Here is a 16,590-nt window from a genome sequence, read left to right as displayed (position 1 = left end):
TACTTAGTTTGGGAAATAATATATTTTTATAAGTTTATTATTTATTTTTAATTTTAATAATTATGTGGAATTTTTTTCTATTAAAAGAAAAATAAATAAAATATATTATTATATATAAATATATAAAAATATATATATATATATATATATAAATAAATGTATATTATAGTAATATAAATGTAAAAAATATAATTTATATTATTCTCATTGGAATATTTAAAACATATTTTTTCTCTTTCCGTATTTAAATATCTTATTAATAATAAATTATATAAAATTATGTGCATAAGGTTTCGTAGTGTAGTGGTTAGCACTGAGGACTTTGAATCCTCCAACCCGGGTTCGAGTCCCGGCGAGACCTTTTATAAAAATTAATATATAATAAAAAATATATATTATAAATTATTTTAAAATAAGAAAGAGTTATATTTTTATTAACAAAAGAAATAATAATAATATTTTTATAAATTTATGAAAATAATATTTGAATAAATTTTTTTAATATTTATCTGAGGTTATTTGAAATAAATGAGGTCTTCTAAATAAAATATTTGTATAAAAATTTTTTGGTATACATATATATATATATATAATATAATATAATTATTTTGTTTTTTTTTATAATTTTACTGTTATACAATTGAACATCTTGAAGAATACAAAAAAAAAAAAAAAAATTCTCTCTCTATATATATATACATAATTATATACATATATATATATATATATATATATATTTATAATTCAATAGTATATATAATATATATGTTTAATAATATTATTAAAAGGATTATTTTATGAACGTAAAAAAAAAAAATCATTTATTTTTTGTCTTTCTTCTATTATATTTTTGATGAAGCAAATTTTGGATTAGAGGGAAAATAATTTTTTTTAAAAAATAAAATTAACATTTTTTCTTATAAAATAATAAAATGACTGTGTATTATGTAATTATCAATAAAAAATTTATATATAAACAATATAATAATATAAATTATTATTAAATATTATAATATTATCACTATAAAATTTTTTCAATATATATAAATAAAAAAATATATAAAATTTTTCGTTTCCATATATTTTATTTATTAATTCTCTTTACATATTTTTTTTTATATATATAAATATATTTAAATATACGGGCACCGAGGATCGAACTCGGGATCTCCTGCGTGTTAGGCAGGCGTCATAGCCACTAGACCATGCCCGCTCCATAGAAAAATGTTCCTGACATTATTAATATACATTATATTTTATAATATATAACTTTATTTTTCTATATATTATATTATACGTAATATATCATTTTATTACCTATAAAAATAAAACGCTATATTATAATATATATATATATATATATATATATATATAATATATTATATAATAATGATTATATATTTTTATACCTTCTTAAAAATATATAAAAATGTATTAACCACGACGTTTTCTTTTTCTTTTTAATAAAAATTATATTTTTATATAATAATTTACAAATTCAAAACAAACAATATAACATTAATATTCTTCAATTTAAATTATATAAAAAAAAAATATATATATATATATATATATATATTATCATAATATTATAAAAGTGTAGTTGTATATATATATATATATATATTTATTTATTTATAATTTTTAAAACTGTTTATTAGTTTCATGGTAAAATTTGAGGGAAAAATAAAAATATAAATTGCTATATTAATATCATTCTATAAATTTCTTATTTGTATAATGTAATTAAAAAAAAAAAAGAGATAAAGAACTTTTTTTAAAATATTATAAAGATATTATTTTTGTACATATTGATATAATGAATTGCACATTTGGACTAAAGTTTAAATGTATCATATTAAAAAATAATATTACTCTAAATATGAAATGAAATGAAATAAAATAAAATACATATATATATATATTATTTTAAATATGTCAAATTATATAAATCCATATTCTTAAGATTATTGTCTTTAATATTTTATTTTTAAAAATTTCAAAATAAAAATAAAAAAAAAACTAAAACTTTCTTCTTTTATTTATTAATACAAGTTTCTACAAAGGGTTATACATAATTTAAAAATCAAAGCACAAAGAATTATCCTATTTTGCTAATTTTAAATTAAAAAATAAAACAATAATAAAATACACTGTTTTATTTATTTATTAATAACCATATATAGGTGTATGTATATTATACATATATTTTATTTTGTGCTTGTTTTCATCTTATTCCATATTATTGTCTTTTTCTTAAATTATTATTAAGGGGTAAAAAAGATAAAAATAATATAAATATAATAAAAAAATGTTATATATAAATTATGTGAACCCAAGAACCAATCATATTTAAATAATATTGTGATAAGCAAAATTTGGATGTTTTACCTTTTAATTTTCTTTCCTTTTTTTTTTAAAGGCGATATAAAGTTTTTGGTCAAAAAGAAAATATATTTTGAATTTAACATTTATTATAACTTTATATTATATTTAAAATTTTGTTTCCTTTCCTTTCCTTTTTTTTTTTTTTTTTTTTTAAATTTTGAATATCGCATGATATATATATATATAATCTCAAAAAAGAAAAGAAATGAAAAACGGAATATTTGAATGGATAAATATATAAACATAAATATATATATATATATATATATATATATACTTACATTAAAATACAAAAATTTAGTTCAAATAAAATATAATTATATATTTTATAAAATAAATACTTATTTTTATGTGTAATTAATGCAAAAAAAAAAAAAAAAAAAAAAAAAAAATTAATATATATATTATGTATATTTTTATATATAGATAATATTTATATCCTGTACCTTTTGGGGATTTATTCATACTAAATATATATTATAAGTATATATTAACATAATATGTATTACATTTTTTTTTTTTTTTTTTTTTTTTTTTTTATTTTAAAATATATTTAAATATTATAATATAGCATATATTTTTAATATTATAACATTTTTAATTTTTTATATTATATATTATATATATATATATAATATTTTTTTTTTTTTTTTTTTGTGGATTTAAATTTAATTTAATAATTATATCCTTCTAATATCTCCTGTTATTGTTTTTTTTTTTTTTTTTTTTTTTTTTTTAAATAAACAAAATGTAATATTTAACATTCCATCATAAGATGTATGGATTTTTTTTTAATAAAAATGAAGAAAACAAATTGACAAAAAATAAGAGTTCATTAGAGAATTGTAGTGATCATAATATAAATAATAATGATATAAATAATAATGATGTAAATAATAATGATATAAATAATAATGATATAAATAATAATGATATAAATAATGATGACAATCCAAATAATGAAAATAACAAATTAAACCTATCCGTAGATAAGGAAAAAGAAGAAAGTAATGTAAACATAAAAAATAAAAATAACGATCAGACATTTATTTCCAATATAGATAATATAAATAATATGAATAATATGAATAATATAAAAAGTGAGATAATTTTAAAGAGTGATAAATTTATATTGAATAGTTATGATAATATAATAGAAGAAAAAAAAAACCTCATAAATGAATGTTCCGAAAATATCGTGTACAAAAAAGATAATGATATACATATAAATAATAACACATATAACAATTTGTCCATTCAAAATTATGCTAATTATCTTCATAAGGATGAAAAAAAAAAAAAAGATATATCATCTAATAATATGAATGTAAGTAATTCAAAAAATGATGTAAAAAAAAAAAATAATGATACTATAATACAAGAAAATATGAATAAGTTATCTAATAATATATCTACAAATAATAAAGAGAAAGAAAGAAAGAACAATCATAAAAGAAGTGATAATATTAATATTGATTTATTTTTTTCAAGCGATAATTCTGTAGAATTAAGTGATGAAAATAGTTCATTGGATACTATGGAAGAACTATGTGAAAATATTGAAGACTCAGATGTTTCTATAAATTTTTATAAAAATATGTTAAGTTCAAAAAATAATATTAATGATAATATAAATAATGAACAATCTATTTTAAATAATAATAATCCAAGTGAAGAGATTAATATTCTTAATAATTATATTAAAAATATTACAAATGCATATCAAAACCATTCTATTTCGTCCATTGATCTAGATAATAAATTATTGAATATATTATCTTTGTCTTTTCTAACTTTTGTTGATAATGTTATATATGATTCACATATTTATGCACAAACTAAAACATATCTTGATACAACAAAAATGAAATTAAAAAAAAAACATGAAAGGAATCAAACAAATCAAATGTGTCCACAATTAAATGTAACTACACAACATGGAAATAATAAAAAAAATGATATCATGAAAGAAAGTGTACAAGTGTTTAATAACAAAAATGTGGATTTCTTAAACATTGATATGGATAAAAAGGATACACAAGGTCAAAAGGAAATAATAAAAATAAATAATAATGATGATAATAATGATAATAATAATAATAATAATAATAATAATAATAATAATAATAATAATAATAATAATAATGATGATGATGATAATAAATCATATGAATATTTTCATCATATAAAAGAAAAACCTCCTGATATTACATTCAACCCGGATGTAATTAACATGTGCTTAAATAATTTATATAACGAACAGCTAGTAAACAAACTAATTCATAAAAGAAAAAAGAAAGGTAAAGGTAAAGATAAAGGTAAAGATAAAACCGAAGAGAATCATATGAATGACACAAAAAACAACAGCAAAAACAACAGCAAAAAAAACAACAATAATAATAATCATAATGATAATACTAATTATAGTAGCTCTAATGATGAAGATGATGTATTACGCTTGTTATCGTACAACTCCCTCTTTAATAAAAAAACAAATCAAGACCTTACCTATCAACAAAACGATTCAACAAATAAAAATATCAAAGTTACGAATAATATAAATGACGAAAAATCCATAGATGAAATTAATAAATCATTACAGCATAATATATATAATAAATTGAATAAGAGAAAAATTATGATCAATCAAATTAATCATGAAATTAAAAAGAAAAATAATAATTACGTAAATACATCTACAAACAAGAAACCATATTCTTTGGAAGATATATTTGAAATATAAAAATAAAATATTTTGTCACATTATATAAAACCCACATACATTATTAGGCATATATAATGTATATTTTAATTTTGAGCCTACAAAAGGGTACACATTCAATTTATTTTTTTTTTTTTTTTTTTCAAGTAAAAATATGTGCATATATGTACAATATATTAATATTAATATATATATATTTTTTTTTTTCATATTTTTTTTTAAATAAAACAATAAAAATATAATATGAAATAAATATATAGAATATATGAATATATGAATATATGAATATATGAATATATGAATATTTTTTTTTTAAAAATTTATTATATATATATATTTTTTTTTTTCTATGTATATGTATAAATATAATAACATTATAATTATATCATATATAATAATAATAAAAAAAAAAAAAAAAAAAAAAAAAAAACGTAGATATTTATCCCATTAAATAAATAAATAATATATATATTTATAATTATTTATTTAATTCAAAATGATTATATATAATTCTTTGCAATATTAAATTATTTTAAAATGTTCAAGTAAATAGATAAATTTATATCACAAACATGTTACCATTTGATATATAATATATTTATTTATTTTGTGTGGTCAAAAATGTATGAATTTTTTTTTTTTTTTGTTGTTCATCATGTAATATAATTTGGAGGAAAATAATTCATCATGATAAAAGGAAACATTTACCTTTTAACATATTTTCTAATAATAAATTTTATTCTTTGTACAAATATTCAGAGCATAAGTAGGAAAACAAAAAACGTTCCCTTACTTCCTTTTTTCTTCACCTTACCTTATACCAAGCGCATAAAAAGAAGTGACTTGCAGTCAAAAAGGGATTGTACCTTTTTTACAGGAATTAAGGTAACAAAAAAAAAATATATATTTATATATATATATATATATATATATATATATGTGTTTATATTTATTAATAATACCTTCTTAATATCCACATAACATATATTTTTCAACCCATTTTTTTTTGGAATTGTGAATGAATTATTTCATATTATTTATTATATATATATATATATATATATATATATATATATATATATATAGATATATTTTTTTTTTTTTTTTTTTTTTTTTTTTTAGCCCAGCGGAAATATACATCTTGGAAATTACATTGGATGCTTACATCCAATCATAAACGTTGAAGCTACAAAGAAATGTTCAAACAACCTATCTAATAAAAATGAAAGTGTTATCAAATTAAATAAAATTATACTTATTGCGGATCTTCATTGTTTAACTAAGCTAAGCAATATTTATTCTTTGAAGGATAAGGTTATTGATTCTGTAAAAATCATAATCTCCTTAATAATAGATATGTATAAGAAAAAACAAAGTTACGTAGATGTATATATTAATAATGTCAAACTAGAAGATATATTACAATTAATAGAAAACAAGGAACCAAATAAATCAAACCACAACAACGAAAATAATAATAATAATAATTTGTATGAACAAATCGCGTCGCATACATCACAATTTCATAATCACATAAAAACAGATAACCTCGGAGGTGATATGAATTGTGTAGAATTCCCATCGCAAGAATGTCATAATCATAAAAACAAACCTATTAAACAAAAACATTATTTTTATATTTTTAAACAATCAGATATAAAATTACATACGTCTTTATATTATTTAATAAATTCTTTTACATCCATAAATATGTTAAATTCACATATACATATAAAAATGGGTGGTCATAATAAATCAGTAGCTTTATTTTCTTACCCAAGTTTAATGCTTGCCGATATTTTATTATATAAACCAACCTATTTAATTATAGGACAAGATCAAATAAAAAATATGGAAATAATGAAAAAATTATGTAGAAAAATAAATTATCATTTTTCGAATGTTGCCAAGTTACCAAAAATATTTTTTTCTAAATTTTATTCAGAAGTCATGAATTTAGATGGTCATAAAAAAATGAGTAAAAATCATTTATTACATCATGATAAGGATACATCCAAAATTATTTATCTTCTGGATAATAAAAAAACAATAGAAAATAAAATTAAAAAGAGTAAAACAGATAATTACAATATATTAATATATGGTCAAGAAGATAGAAAAGAAATAAATAACCTTATAAATATTTTCTTCTTTTTTTATTACCATCAAATAAAAAATAAAAAATACATAAACAGAACTTGTAATAATAACGAAAATGACAATAATGAGAATCAGAATATATCAAAATTATCATATATTTATGATGAACATCAATTATTTATAAATAATCAACGTACACATAATTATTTAAACGATTTTACAAATAATCCTAATTTCTCTCATTATAAACAAAATAATATAAATCCACATTTTAATCAAAACATAATAAATAAGATATTACATTCATATAATAATAATTATTCAAAGTTTAAATATGATTTATCACAATTAATATATAATCATTTTATTACAACCAAAATATATTATAATTCTTTTAATACTAGACATGATTTAATTCATTCAATTTTACAAAATGGGAAAAAATGTGTACACAGAAGAGCATCTCAAATGTATAAGGTAAAACACAAAGATATAATAACATATTATATTACATATTTTTATTTTTTTCTTACATGAAAAAATAAAAGCAAAACGGACAAGACAATGTGTATAAATATATGTAAATAAATAAATAAATATATATATATGTGTGTGTATATGTATATTTTTTTTTTTAGGTCATCAAGAAGAAATTAAATATATAGAAACGTTCAAAAGACTGGACAAAATATATATATATATATATATTTATTTTTTTTTTTTTTTTGTCAGGGTTATATTTTTTTTATTTTTTCTTATATCATGATTTTCATTAATAATATGAAATATATGTTATTCATTATTCTTTCATATATTAGTATCATTAATTTGATTGTTGTATTTTATTTTATGTTATTTATTTATTTATTCTTTTTTTTTTCGTATTTTTTCCTATGTGTTATGTATCATATAACTTTTTTTGCACATTTCAAACTTTTTCAAAAAAATTAAAATGAAAGGAATTTTCCCATTTTTAAGGTTACAAATATAAGGACATATAAAAATAATATACAAAGGTGTATAAATTAATATATATATATATATATATATATATATATATATATATATATATATATATATATTTTTTATGTTGATGTTTATTTATTTAGTCATATTTTATTATTTTTTTTTTCCACATGAACGTTTAAAAAAAAAAATAATAATAATGTACAAATAAAATAAAAACACCTGGATGAATTCCCATATTTACAACAATATAAAAAAATCAATATTTGTTTTGAAATATGTATAACGTTTTAAGATAAAATAAATAAATAATAAAAAATAGTAATAAATAATTTATAATAAATATATAAACAAATATATATGGTTCAGTTTTAAAGGGTTATACAATATTATTGTATATTTAATTAAGAAAAGGTAATAAGAGTTTTCACCCATTCAAATTTCGCACACACATACAAAAAAAAAAAAAAAAAAAAAAAATTGTAATGATATATAAAAAATAATCTGATAAAAAACAAAAAAAAAAAAGATTAATAAATAAATAAAATTATACATATATACATATATACATATATATATATATATATATATATATTCCATATTGATATATTAATAATCATCTACCAATATAAAACCCCAATTTATGTTCCCTTCACATGTTACGTTTTTTTTTGCTTTTCCTTTTTTTTTTTCTTTTTCCCTTTCAGGTTTTGTAGTTTACTAAGACAAGACAGGGCATCATTAAATTTGTTTAAATTTAAAAAGTGGGTACAACCCTTTACATATAGCTTACAATTTTTTTCATTTATTGTCTTTAATCTTTTCAAGTTTACATATTTCATATTACGTAAATATTTTTTAATACAAAAGTTCACATTATACATTTTAGATTCATAATGAATATTATGAACTTCATCGATAGAAGATTTTTGAGCATATTCACTACCATCGTTTTCATTGTTTTTTCTTTCTTTAAATTTTTCATCATAATATTGTAGAACATTCAGTTTATCATTCGAATATAATTTTAATAATTGATTTGTTTTGTTTATATAATTTTTTGTAGAATATATATCATTTTTTATATATTTCAAATTATTTAATTCGTTCATATATGTATTTTCATTTTTCTTATTTTTATCATTTCCTATCTCACTAATATCTCTCACTACTCCATTATTATGTACATTATTATTTATATTATTTTCTTGTACTAAATAATCTTGATATGTATTCTTATTATCATCATCACTATAATTCATAAAATATTTAACTATGCTTATTTTATCATCCTCAAATAAGTTTTTATGATATGTTATATCATGCATACTACTACTTGATGAACTAGGACTAGATTCACAATTATTTTTTAGATGCACCATACTTATATCATAAAAATAATCTCCAATATTTGAACTTATAGAAAAACTTCTCTTAAAATTTAATGTTTTTTTATTATATTTATTATATTTATTACTATTATTATTATTATGTATGTATATATTTTTTTTTTTATTATTATATATTTTATATATTACTTTATTTATATTATTATAATTTATTACATTGTCTGAACAATATCCTCTTTCATAATTAATTATAAGCCTCTGATTTGTTAAACCATATTTTTTATGACTTTTCTTTAATTCAATATATTTATTATTATAAATATTATACTCATATTTACATGTATCCTTGATTCTATTGTCATAATATAATCTTTTATATATATTCTTATTTGTAAATTCTTCTTCTTTTATTTTATTTATATGTTCTATATCATTACTATGAAATATATTCCTATTAAAATCATCATAACATATTTCTTTTTTCATCATATCATTTTGTTCTTTTAATATATTTCCCTTGTCATAAATTATATTTTTAATTAATATATCTTTATTATCCTCAAGTAATAATTCATCCTTTTTGTCTACATTTCCTAGGTCACTTAAACGATGATCATTTTTTTCCTCCTCATTATCATTTTTATTATCTTCCTCATTTATTTTCTCATTTATATTTTTGTCACTACACATAATGTTTTTTTCTATATATATTTCTTCGTTCCTTTTATTATTATTTACAACATTATAAATATCTTCATGGGTCTCATCTACACTTTTTACAACATTTAATTTTTTAGATTTTATATTAGTTTCTCTTTTCTTTGTGCCTTCTACATTCTGGATAGATGAACTACTTTTATTACATAATGATTCATCATTTTTAATATATTTATAATTACTATTATTTATATGGGAATCATTCATATGAACATCATTCATATGAACATCATTCATATGAACATCATTTGTATGACTATCTTCATTTCTTTGCATCCCTTTCTTGTTATATTCATTCTCATCATTTTTCTTTTCTTCATAATCTTCTTGTTCCTTTTTATTACTTTTTTTTAATTGGTTTATTTTTTTCTTCTTCTCATTATTATTATTATTATTATTATTATTATTATTTACATGTGAGTCCATATTATTTTCTTCTACTTGTTGTTCCATACGTTTAAACATATTCTCATAGTATTGTATTTTCTTTAGTTCCCTTGCGCTTAATTGAGGATTAAATATTTCATTATTATTATTATGACTAGTCCTGTTGTCATTACTTCTTACTTTATCTTGATTTTTTTCTTCTTTATTTTTATATTTCTCTCTATCTTTATTTTTATACTTTTCTTTATCCTTACCTTTATTATTTTTTCCTATAACTTTTTTATCCTGTTCTTTTTCCTTTCCTTTATTTGACGTTTTTTTTTTTTTTTTCTCCCCCTTCTTCATTTTTCATTAACATAACAAAATAATAAAAAATAAATATAAATAAACTTTAGATTATTTATATATTTATTTGTTTATTTGATGACTTCATATATATATATATATATATAAATATATATATATATATATATATATATATATATAATTATTTAAATGATGAAAGGGTTGTTTGTATGTTTTTTTTTTTTTTTCATACAGTACAAATTATTCATCTTCATAATTTTCAAAGGTTAAAATGATATATATATATTACATAATTCAATATATAATTTTATATTTTTTATTGTATAAATATTTCCTTTTAATTTATAATTTAATAATATAACATTTTGTAGAAGAACGGAAAAAAAAAAAAATATATATAAGTTTTAATTATAATTAATATAATAATAATATTATATTATATTATATTATATTATATATACATATTATATTATTCATAAAAAAAAAAAAAAAAAAAAAAAATATACATATAAATATATATATATATATATATATATATATATTATATATAATATATATTGTCAAGCCCTAAAAAAAAATAACTCATACCATATCATCATATATTAATATATATACTTTTTAAAATATAAAACTATACTTAATGAAACAACGTATTGACTAAATTTTTCTATTTTTCCATTATTATATATTTATTAAAAAAATAAAATAATATAATATAATATAATATATATATTATATATAATTAAAATTATTTGAATATTTCACATTCTTTTTATTCCTTTTTTTCAATATATAAACATAAAACGTTAACATAGAAAAAAAATAAATAAATTGCAAAACAAAAATTAAATAAAAAATATACAAATGAATAAAAAAAAAAAAAAAAAAAAAAAAAAAAAAAAAAAAACTTGAGTCACATATTATATATAAATATATAATATATTTATTTATTTATTTATTTATTTATTCATGTATATTTACATTTATGTTACATATAAATATTGTACCTATATATGGATATATTTTTTTGTAGGAAGGGGGAAATCTCCTAAGATTTCTTATATTGAATGGATTGCATTGTTTCTTTTAACATTTATCCTTTTTGTAATATCATCATTATGATATGATACAAATGATTGTATATTTAAAAAAAAAATATATATATATATGTTTTATTTTATTTCAGTTACTTTTTTATTCTTTTATTTTTTACATTTTTGTTATAAACTCTATTATTTTTATTTTGTGACTTATTACTTTTATTATGTAACATATTTAATTTTAAATCTCTTATTATTTTACGATAACTTTGTAGTTTTTTCTTTTGCTCTTCTTGATCTTCCTCATCATTTCCTTTTTTATTTTTTTTATTCTTTAAGTTGTTATAATTATTAAAAGTGGATATTTTTTTGTTGTTTTCCTTCTGCGAATTTTTCTTTTTAATATGATTCACATCATCATAACCATCATTCTCATAATGATCATTCATCTTAATATTATTATTGTTTTTGTCTTTATCATTTTTTTTACTTTCCTTTTTTAAATTTTTCTTTTCCTTTTCCGTTAAAAACCATGTCCTTGCAGGCCTACTCATTATTTCATCTTTAAAGGTTATCATATTTTTTATTTTATCTATTGATTTGTTTGACATTTCGATTTCCTTATCAATTTTTTCTTGCTGTATAATATCATTTAATTTCTGTTTATTTTCTTTAATAATCTTATACCATACAAGAACATTATTTTCAGCAATAGTTCGTTTTAATATTTTTAAATTTTTACTTTTTTTCAATCCTTTCACTATTTTTTTCACTTCGATTTTTTCTTTTTGTAGATACAAAGTGCTAGCTATTCCTTCTTTCCCGATTCTTGCGGTTCTACCGATTCTATGTACATATTTAATAACATTAGATGGTACATTATAATTAATTACATATAAAACATGATCTATATCTATTCCTCTAGATGCTAATTCGGTAGTTAATAAAAAATCTACTTCTGCTTTTTTAAATTTCATTATAGATTCAATTCTTTTTTTCTGGCTCATCGAACCATGTAATTCAGCACATCTTAAATTAAGTAAATCAAAAAGTAAATACATGAGATGTGTTTCACGTTTGGTTTTAAAAAATATAATACAATGATTTTTATATATATTATTACATAAATATAATAAACTAGCTTTTCGATATTTCTCTTGAATTATATTAACAAATTCTTGTTTCAAATTTTCTGATATTTTAAAGGACGCCTTATTACTAATTTTTAAAAAGCTATTAGATATTATATTATTAACAACAATATTATTATTGTCATTGTCATTGTAGGTATTGCACGTATTGTATGCATTGTATGTATTCTTTCCATCAACATTTTTATCAAAACTCATGCCACTTTGAATAAATACTGGATTTTTTAGAGAAAAATTCGCTAGTTGTTTTATATCGCTTGTTAAAGTAGCCGAGAAGAATAATATTTGCTTTTTAAATTTACAAACATCCAATATTTTTAAACATTCTTCTTTAAATCCAAGTTCTAATAATTTATCTGCCTCATCAAATACAACAATCTCTAAATAATTAATAAAATCACTTGATGAATTTAACAATAAATCTAATATACGACCAGGTGTACATACAAATATATCATTCCTTTTCTTAAATTCATATTCTTGTTGTTTAATATCTATACCTCCACAGAACAAAGAATATGTTATCGTAACATATTTTGTTAAAGAACGTATAACGTCGTAACATTGTAAAGATAATTCCCTCGTGGGTAATAATATTAAGGCTTTAGTTATGTTATAACTACCTTTCATATTATTTCTCCTCATTTTTATATTTACACTTTGTAATAACCGTTCCAGAATCGGTAATACAAAAGCTAGTGTTTTCCCAGAACCCGTTTCTGAGTTAGCTAAAATACTTTTACCCTCTAAGGCTAATGGAATCACATCTCTCTGAATATATGTAGGATTACTAAATTTTTGTTCATATAAAACCTTTAAAAAAGGTCTCGATATGTATAAATCACTCCACAGGCAATTCATATCAATAATATTGTTATTATTCTTCTTGGGATTCTCACTATTTTTATTATTTCTACTTATACTTGTTCTTTCGCTTGTACCTTCCTTCATTTCTTCGACATCATCTTCATCTCTATCACTAACATTTTTAATTCTATTCGTATTATCCTTACCATTTATATCTTTATCATAACTTTCTGGTTCACTCACATTATCTACATCACTCATTTTTTTATCTTGGCATATTTTTTTCTTCATATTTTTTTTAAACATTATTTGTATAGATCGTTTTTTTTTTTTTTTTTTTTTTTTTTTTTTTTTTTATAACGAAATATTTATTTCATAACTTCAAATCTCGACATATATATTAATACAACACAAAAATGTATATATATATATAAAATATTATTATAATAATAAATATATATATATATATATATTATTACTATTAATATATTTATTAAAAGTATAAAACTAATATTAAAATTGTTTTTAAAAAAATATACCTATATTTATAATTTTATATATATAAAACAACGTGTTTGCTTGTATATGTATATAATATTTTTAATTTCTATTAAAAAATAAACTCATTTTCTTTTCTTTTTTTTTTATAATAAAATATTTTATTAGTTTTGTCGGATCGATATATTTTAATATACTTTATTTTTTCTTAAATAATTTCAATTTCTTTTTATAATTATCTACAAAAAAAAAAAAAAAAAAAAAAAAAAAAATTTACATATATATATAATATATGTATAATATATATAATATGTAAATAAATATATTATTAATATATATTCTTCTCTTTAGTTGTAAATGTAATGTATATATTAAACATATATATAATAATAATAATATATGTATACAATATTTAGAACATGTAATTTTTAATTTTGTTTAATAAACCCAACCATATAATATTATTATAATATATACACTCTTTTACAAAAAAAATAAAAAAAAATAATATAATATGATATACATTTCTTTTTTTTTCTTTTTTTATATGTTTAAGGGTGAAATGTAATATATAAATATATATATATATTTCCCTCTATATATTATATAGTTAAATTTTTTTTTTTTTTTTTTTTTTTTTATTTTTATTTTTTTTTTATTATTTTTTTTTTTTTTTTTTTTTTTTTTTTTTTTTTCTGCCTAAATGTATGTATTACTTTTATATCACATTTATTAGTAGAGATATACACCAATCCATTTAATTATTCAGATATATTTTCTTTTTCTTCCTTTATAATTACGTTTTATTAACAGAATGAAAAGATGTGGTTTGAATTACCAGATGATAAAACGATATTATAATATATCTGTAATGAATGAAAATATATATAAAGAGTTAAATGTATCAAAATATATTAAAACGTGGAATATTTCTAATTATAATTTTATTATTTATGGTCTTATGCATGGTCAAATATGTGGAAATATTTCAAGTGGGGAAGATTGTCGTAACTTAATTCAGAATATAAAAATGGATTACATATTATTAGAGTTATGTAAAGAAAGATTAAATAAAATATGTAATGATATATTGGTACATTCGAAAGAAGGAAATTATATTATTAAAGATAAACATGTTAATGATAATAATATACATGATTCTATGTATAACAAAACAAAGAATTTATATCATAATCAAATTAAGAATCAAAAATTATATCATAATGATTATAATAAATTTTCCTATTTACCTAGGATACATAACGGCTTTCTTAAAAATGAATTTATTCCCATAATAGAGGAATGTCTAAAAAATAATTTAAATATTTTTTCATGTGATAGAAATATACATATTGTAAAAAATAGACTCGATGCCAAACTATTATATGATACAAAGTCTTATAGAAACTTCTTTACCTATTGTACAGAATCTATAGCTTTAAGACATTATTCATATAATGATTTTATTAAATTATATAAAAATTATTATATTCCTACACAAAATAAGGATCAAACAATTAATACACAAAATAAGGATCAAACAACTAATACACAAAATGATTTAAATTTAAATTTAAATCAAAACCTTAATAATCTCATAAAATTTATTAAAAACAAAAATATTCATCCTAATAAAACATATAATCATAACAATCAAACTTGTACATATCTTGATAATTTGAACAAATTAAATATTCTGCCCTTATTAAATGAAAGGTTAAAACATATTTCCAAACCTACATATGATGTATTAGTAGAAGAGAAATATAAATATATGGTACATAATATTTGGTGCTTTCTATTAAATAATGAAAAAAATATATTTCAAAATAACGAACATAATAAAAATATACTTATTGTATGTTCTTCTAATATTATTGAACAAGTTTATAACGAATTACAAGAAGTATATCTAATCTTATTCAATAAATATAAAAATAATATGTCACTCAATCAAGTACATAATAATACAAATATTGAAAATTTACATAATAACCAAAAAATAAAACATATACAACCTATTGTTTATCAAAATATATATAGTTCATATAATGATTATATAAAACCACATTGGCCTCTCATACTTTTAAAATATTATATTTTGCCATATCTCATTTTGTATTTTTTATTAAATACTTTATATAATCTTATAGCATGGA

At 17.9% G+C, this 16,590-nt stretch overlaps 5 protein-coding genes and 2 non-coding genes across 7 annotated transcripts in view; 4 read left to right on the top strand and 3 right to left on the bottom strand.

Moving 5' to 3' along the window:
• The first annotated feature begins 289 nt into the window (after positions 1–289).
• PF3D7_1252000 lies at positions 290–361 on the top strand. The gene has a single exon. It is a non-coding gene; the product is annotated as a tRNA-Gln (tRNA).
• A 779-nt stretch (positions 362–1,140) lies between these two features.
• Positions 1,141–1,213, bottom strand: PF3D7_1251900. The gene has a single exon. It is a non-coding gene; the product is annotated as a tRNA-Val (tRNA).
• Positions 1,214–3,163: 1,950 nt separating this feature from the next.
• On the top strand, positions 3,164–5,131 carry PF3D7_1251800 (conserved Plasmodium protein, unknown function; the record flags this gene model as incomplete). Its single annotated transcript, XM_001350866.1, has 1 exon — positions 3,164–5,131. The coding sequence occupies one exon, from the start codon at positions 3,164–3,166 to the stop codon at positions 5,129–5,131; it is 1,968 nt and encodes a 655-aa protein (XP_001350902.1).
• A 666-nt stretch (positions 5,132–5,797) lies between these two features.
• Positions 5,798–7,875, top strand: PF3D7_1251700 (tryptophan--tRNA ligase; the record flags this gene model as incomplete). The annotated part of the gene is made up of 3 exons (XM_024473419.1): positions 5,798–5,995; positions 6,233–7,687; positions 7,849–7,875. 3 exons carry the CDS (start codon positions 5,798–5,800, stop codon positions 7,873–7,875), a joined length of 1,680 nt encoding a protein of 559 aa, XP_024329183.1.
• Positions 7,876–8,835: 960 nt separating this feature from the next.
• Positions 8,836–10,974, bottom strand: PF3D7_1251600 (conserved Plasmodium protein, unknown function; the record flags this gene model as incomplete). Its single annotated transcript, XM_001350864.2, has 1 exon — positions 8,836–10,974. One exon carries the CDS (start codon positions 10,972–10,974, stop codon positions 8,836–8,838), a length of 2,139 nt encoding a protein of 712 aa, XP_001350900.1.
• Positions 10,975–12,121: 1,147 nt separating this feature from the next.
• PF3D7_1251500 (ATP-dependent RNA helicase DRS1, putative) lies at positions 12,122–14,239 on the bottom strand (the record flags this gene model as incomplete). Its single annotated transcript, XM_001350863.2, has 1 exon — positions 12,122–14,239. The coding sequence occupies one exon, from the start codon at positions 14,237–14,239 to the stop codon at positions 12,122–12,124; it is 2,118 nt and encodes a 705-aa protein (XP_001350899.2).
• A 1,006-nt stretch (positions 14,240–15,245) lies between these two features.
• PF3D7_1251400 (conserved Plasmodium protein, unknown function) overlaps positions 15,246–16,590 on the top strand; it is a gene marked incomplete at both ends in the record, with an annotated part of 1,410 nt that continues 65 nt past the window's right edge. Inside the window, one exon of the mRNA XM_001350862.1 lies at positions 15,246–16,590. This exon is cut by the window's right edge and continues 65 nt beyond it. Within this exon, the coding sequence (XP_001350898.1) occupies positions 15,246–16,590 (1,345 nt within the window).

This window comes from Plasmodium falciparum (genome assembly GCF_000002765.6).
Source record: "Plasmodium falciparum 3D7 genome assembly, chromosome: 12".
Taxonomy (NCBI): Eukaryota; Apicomplexa; class Aconoidasida; order Haemosporida; family Plasmodiidae; genus Plasmodium; species Plasmodium falciparum.
Note: the sequence above shows the minus strand (reverse complement) of the source record. Positions and strands in the feature narration are given on the sequence as shown.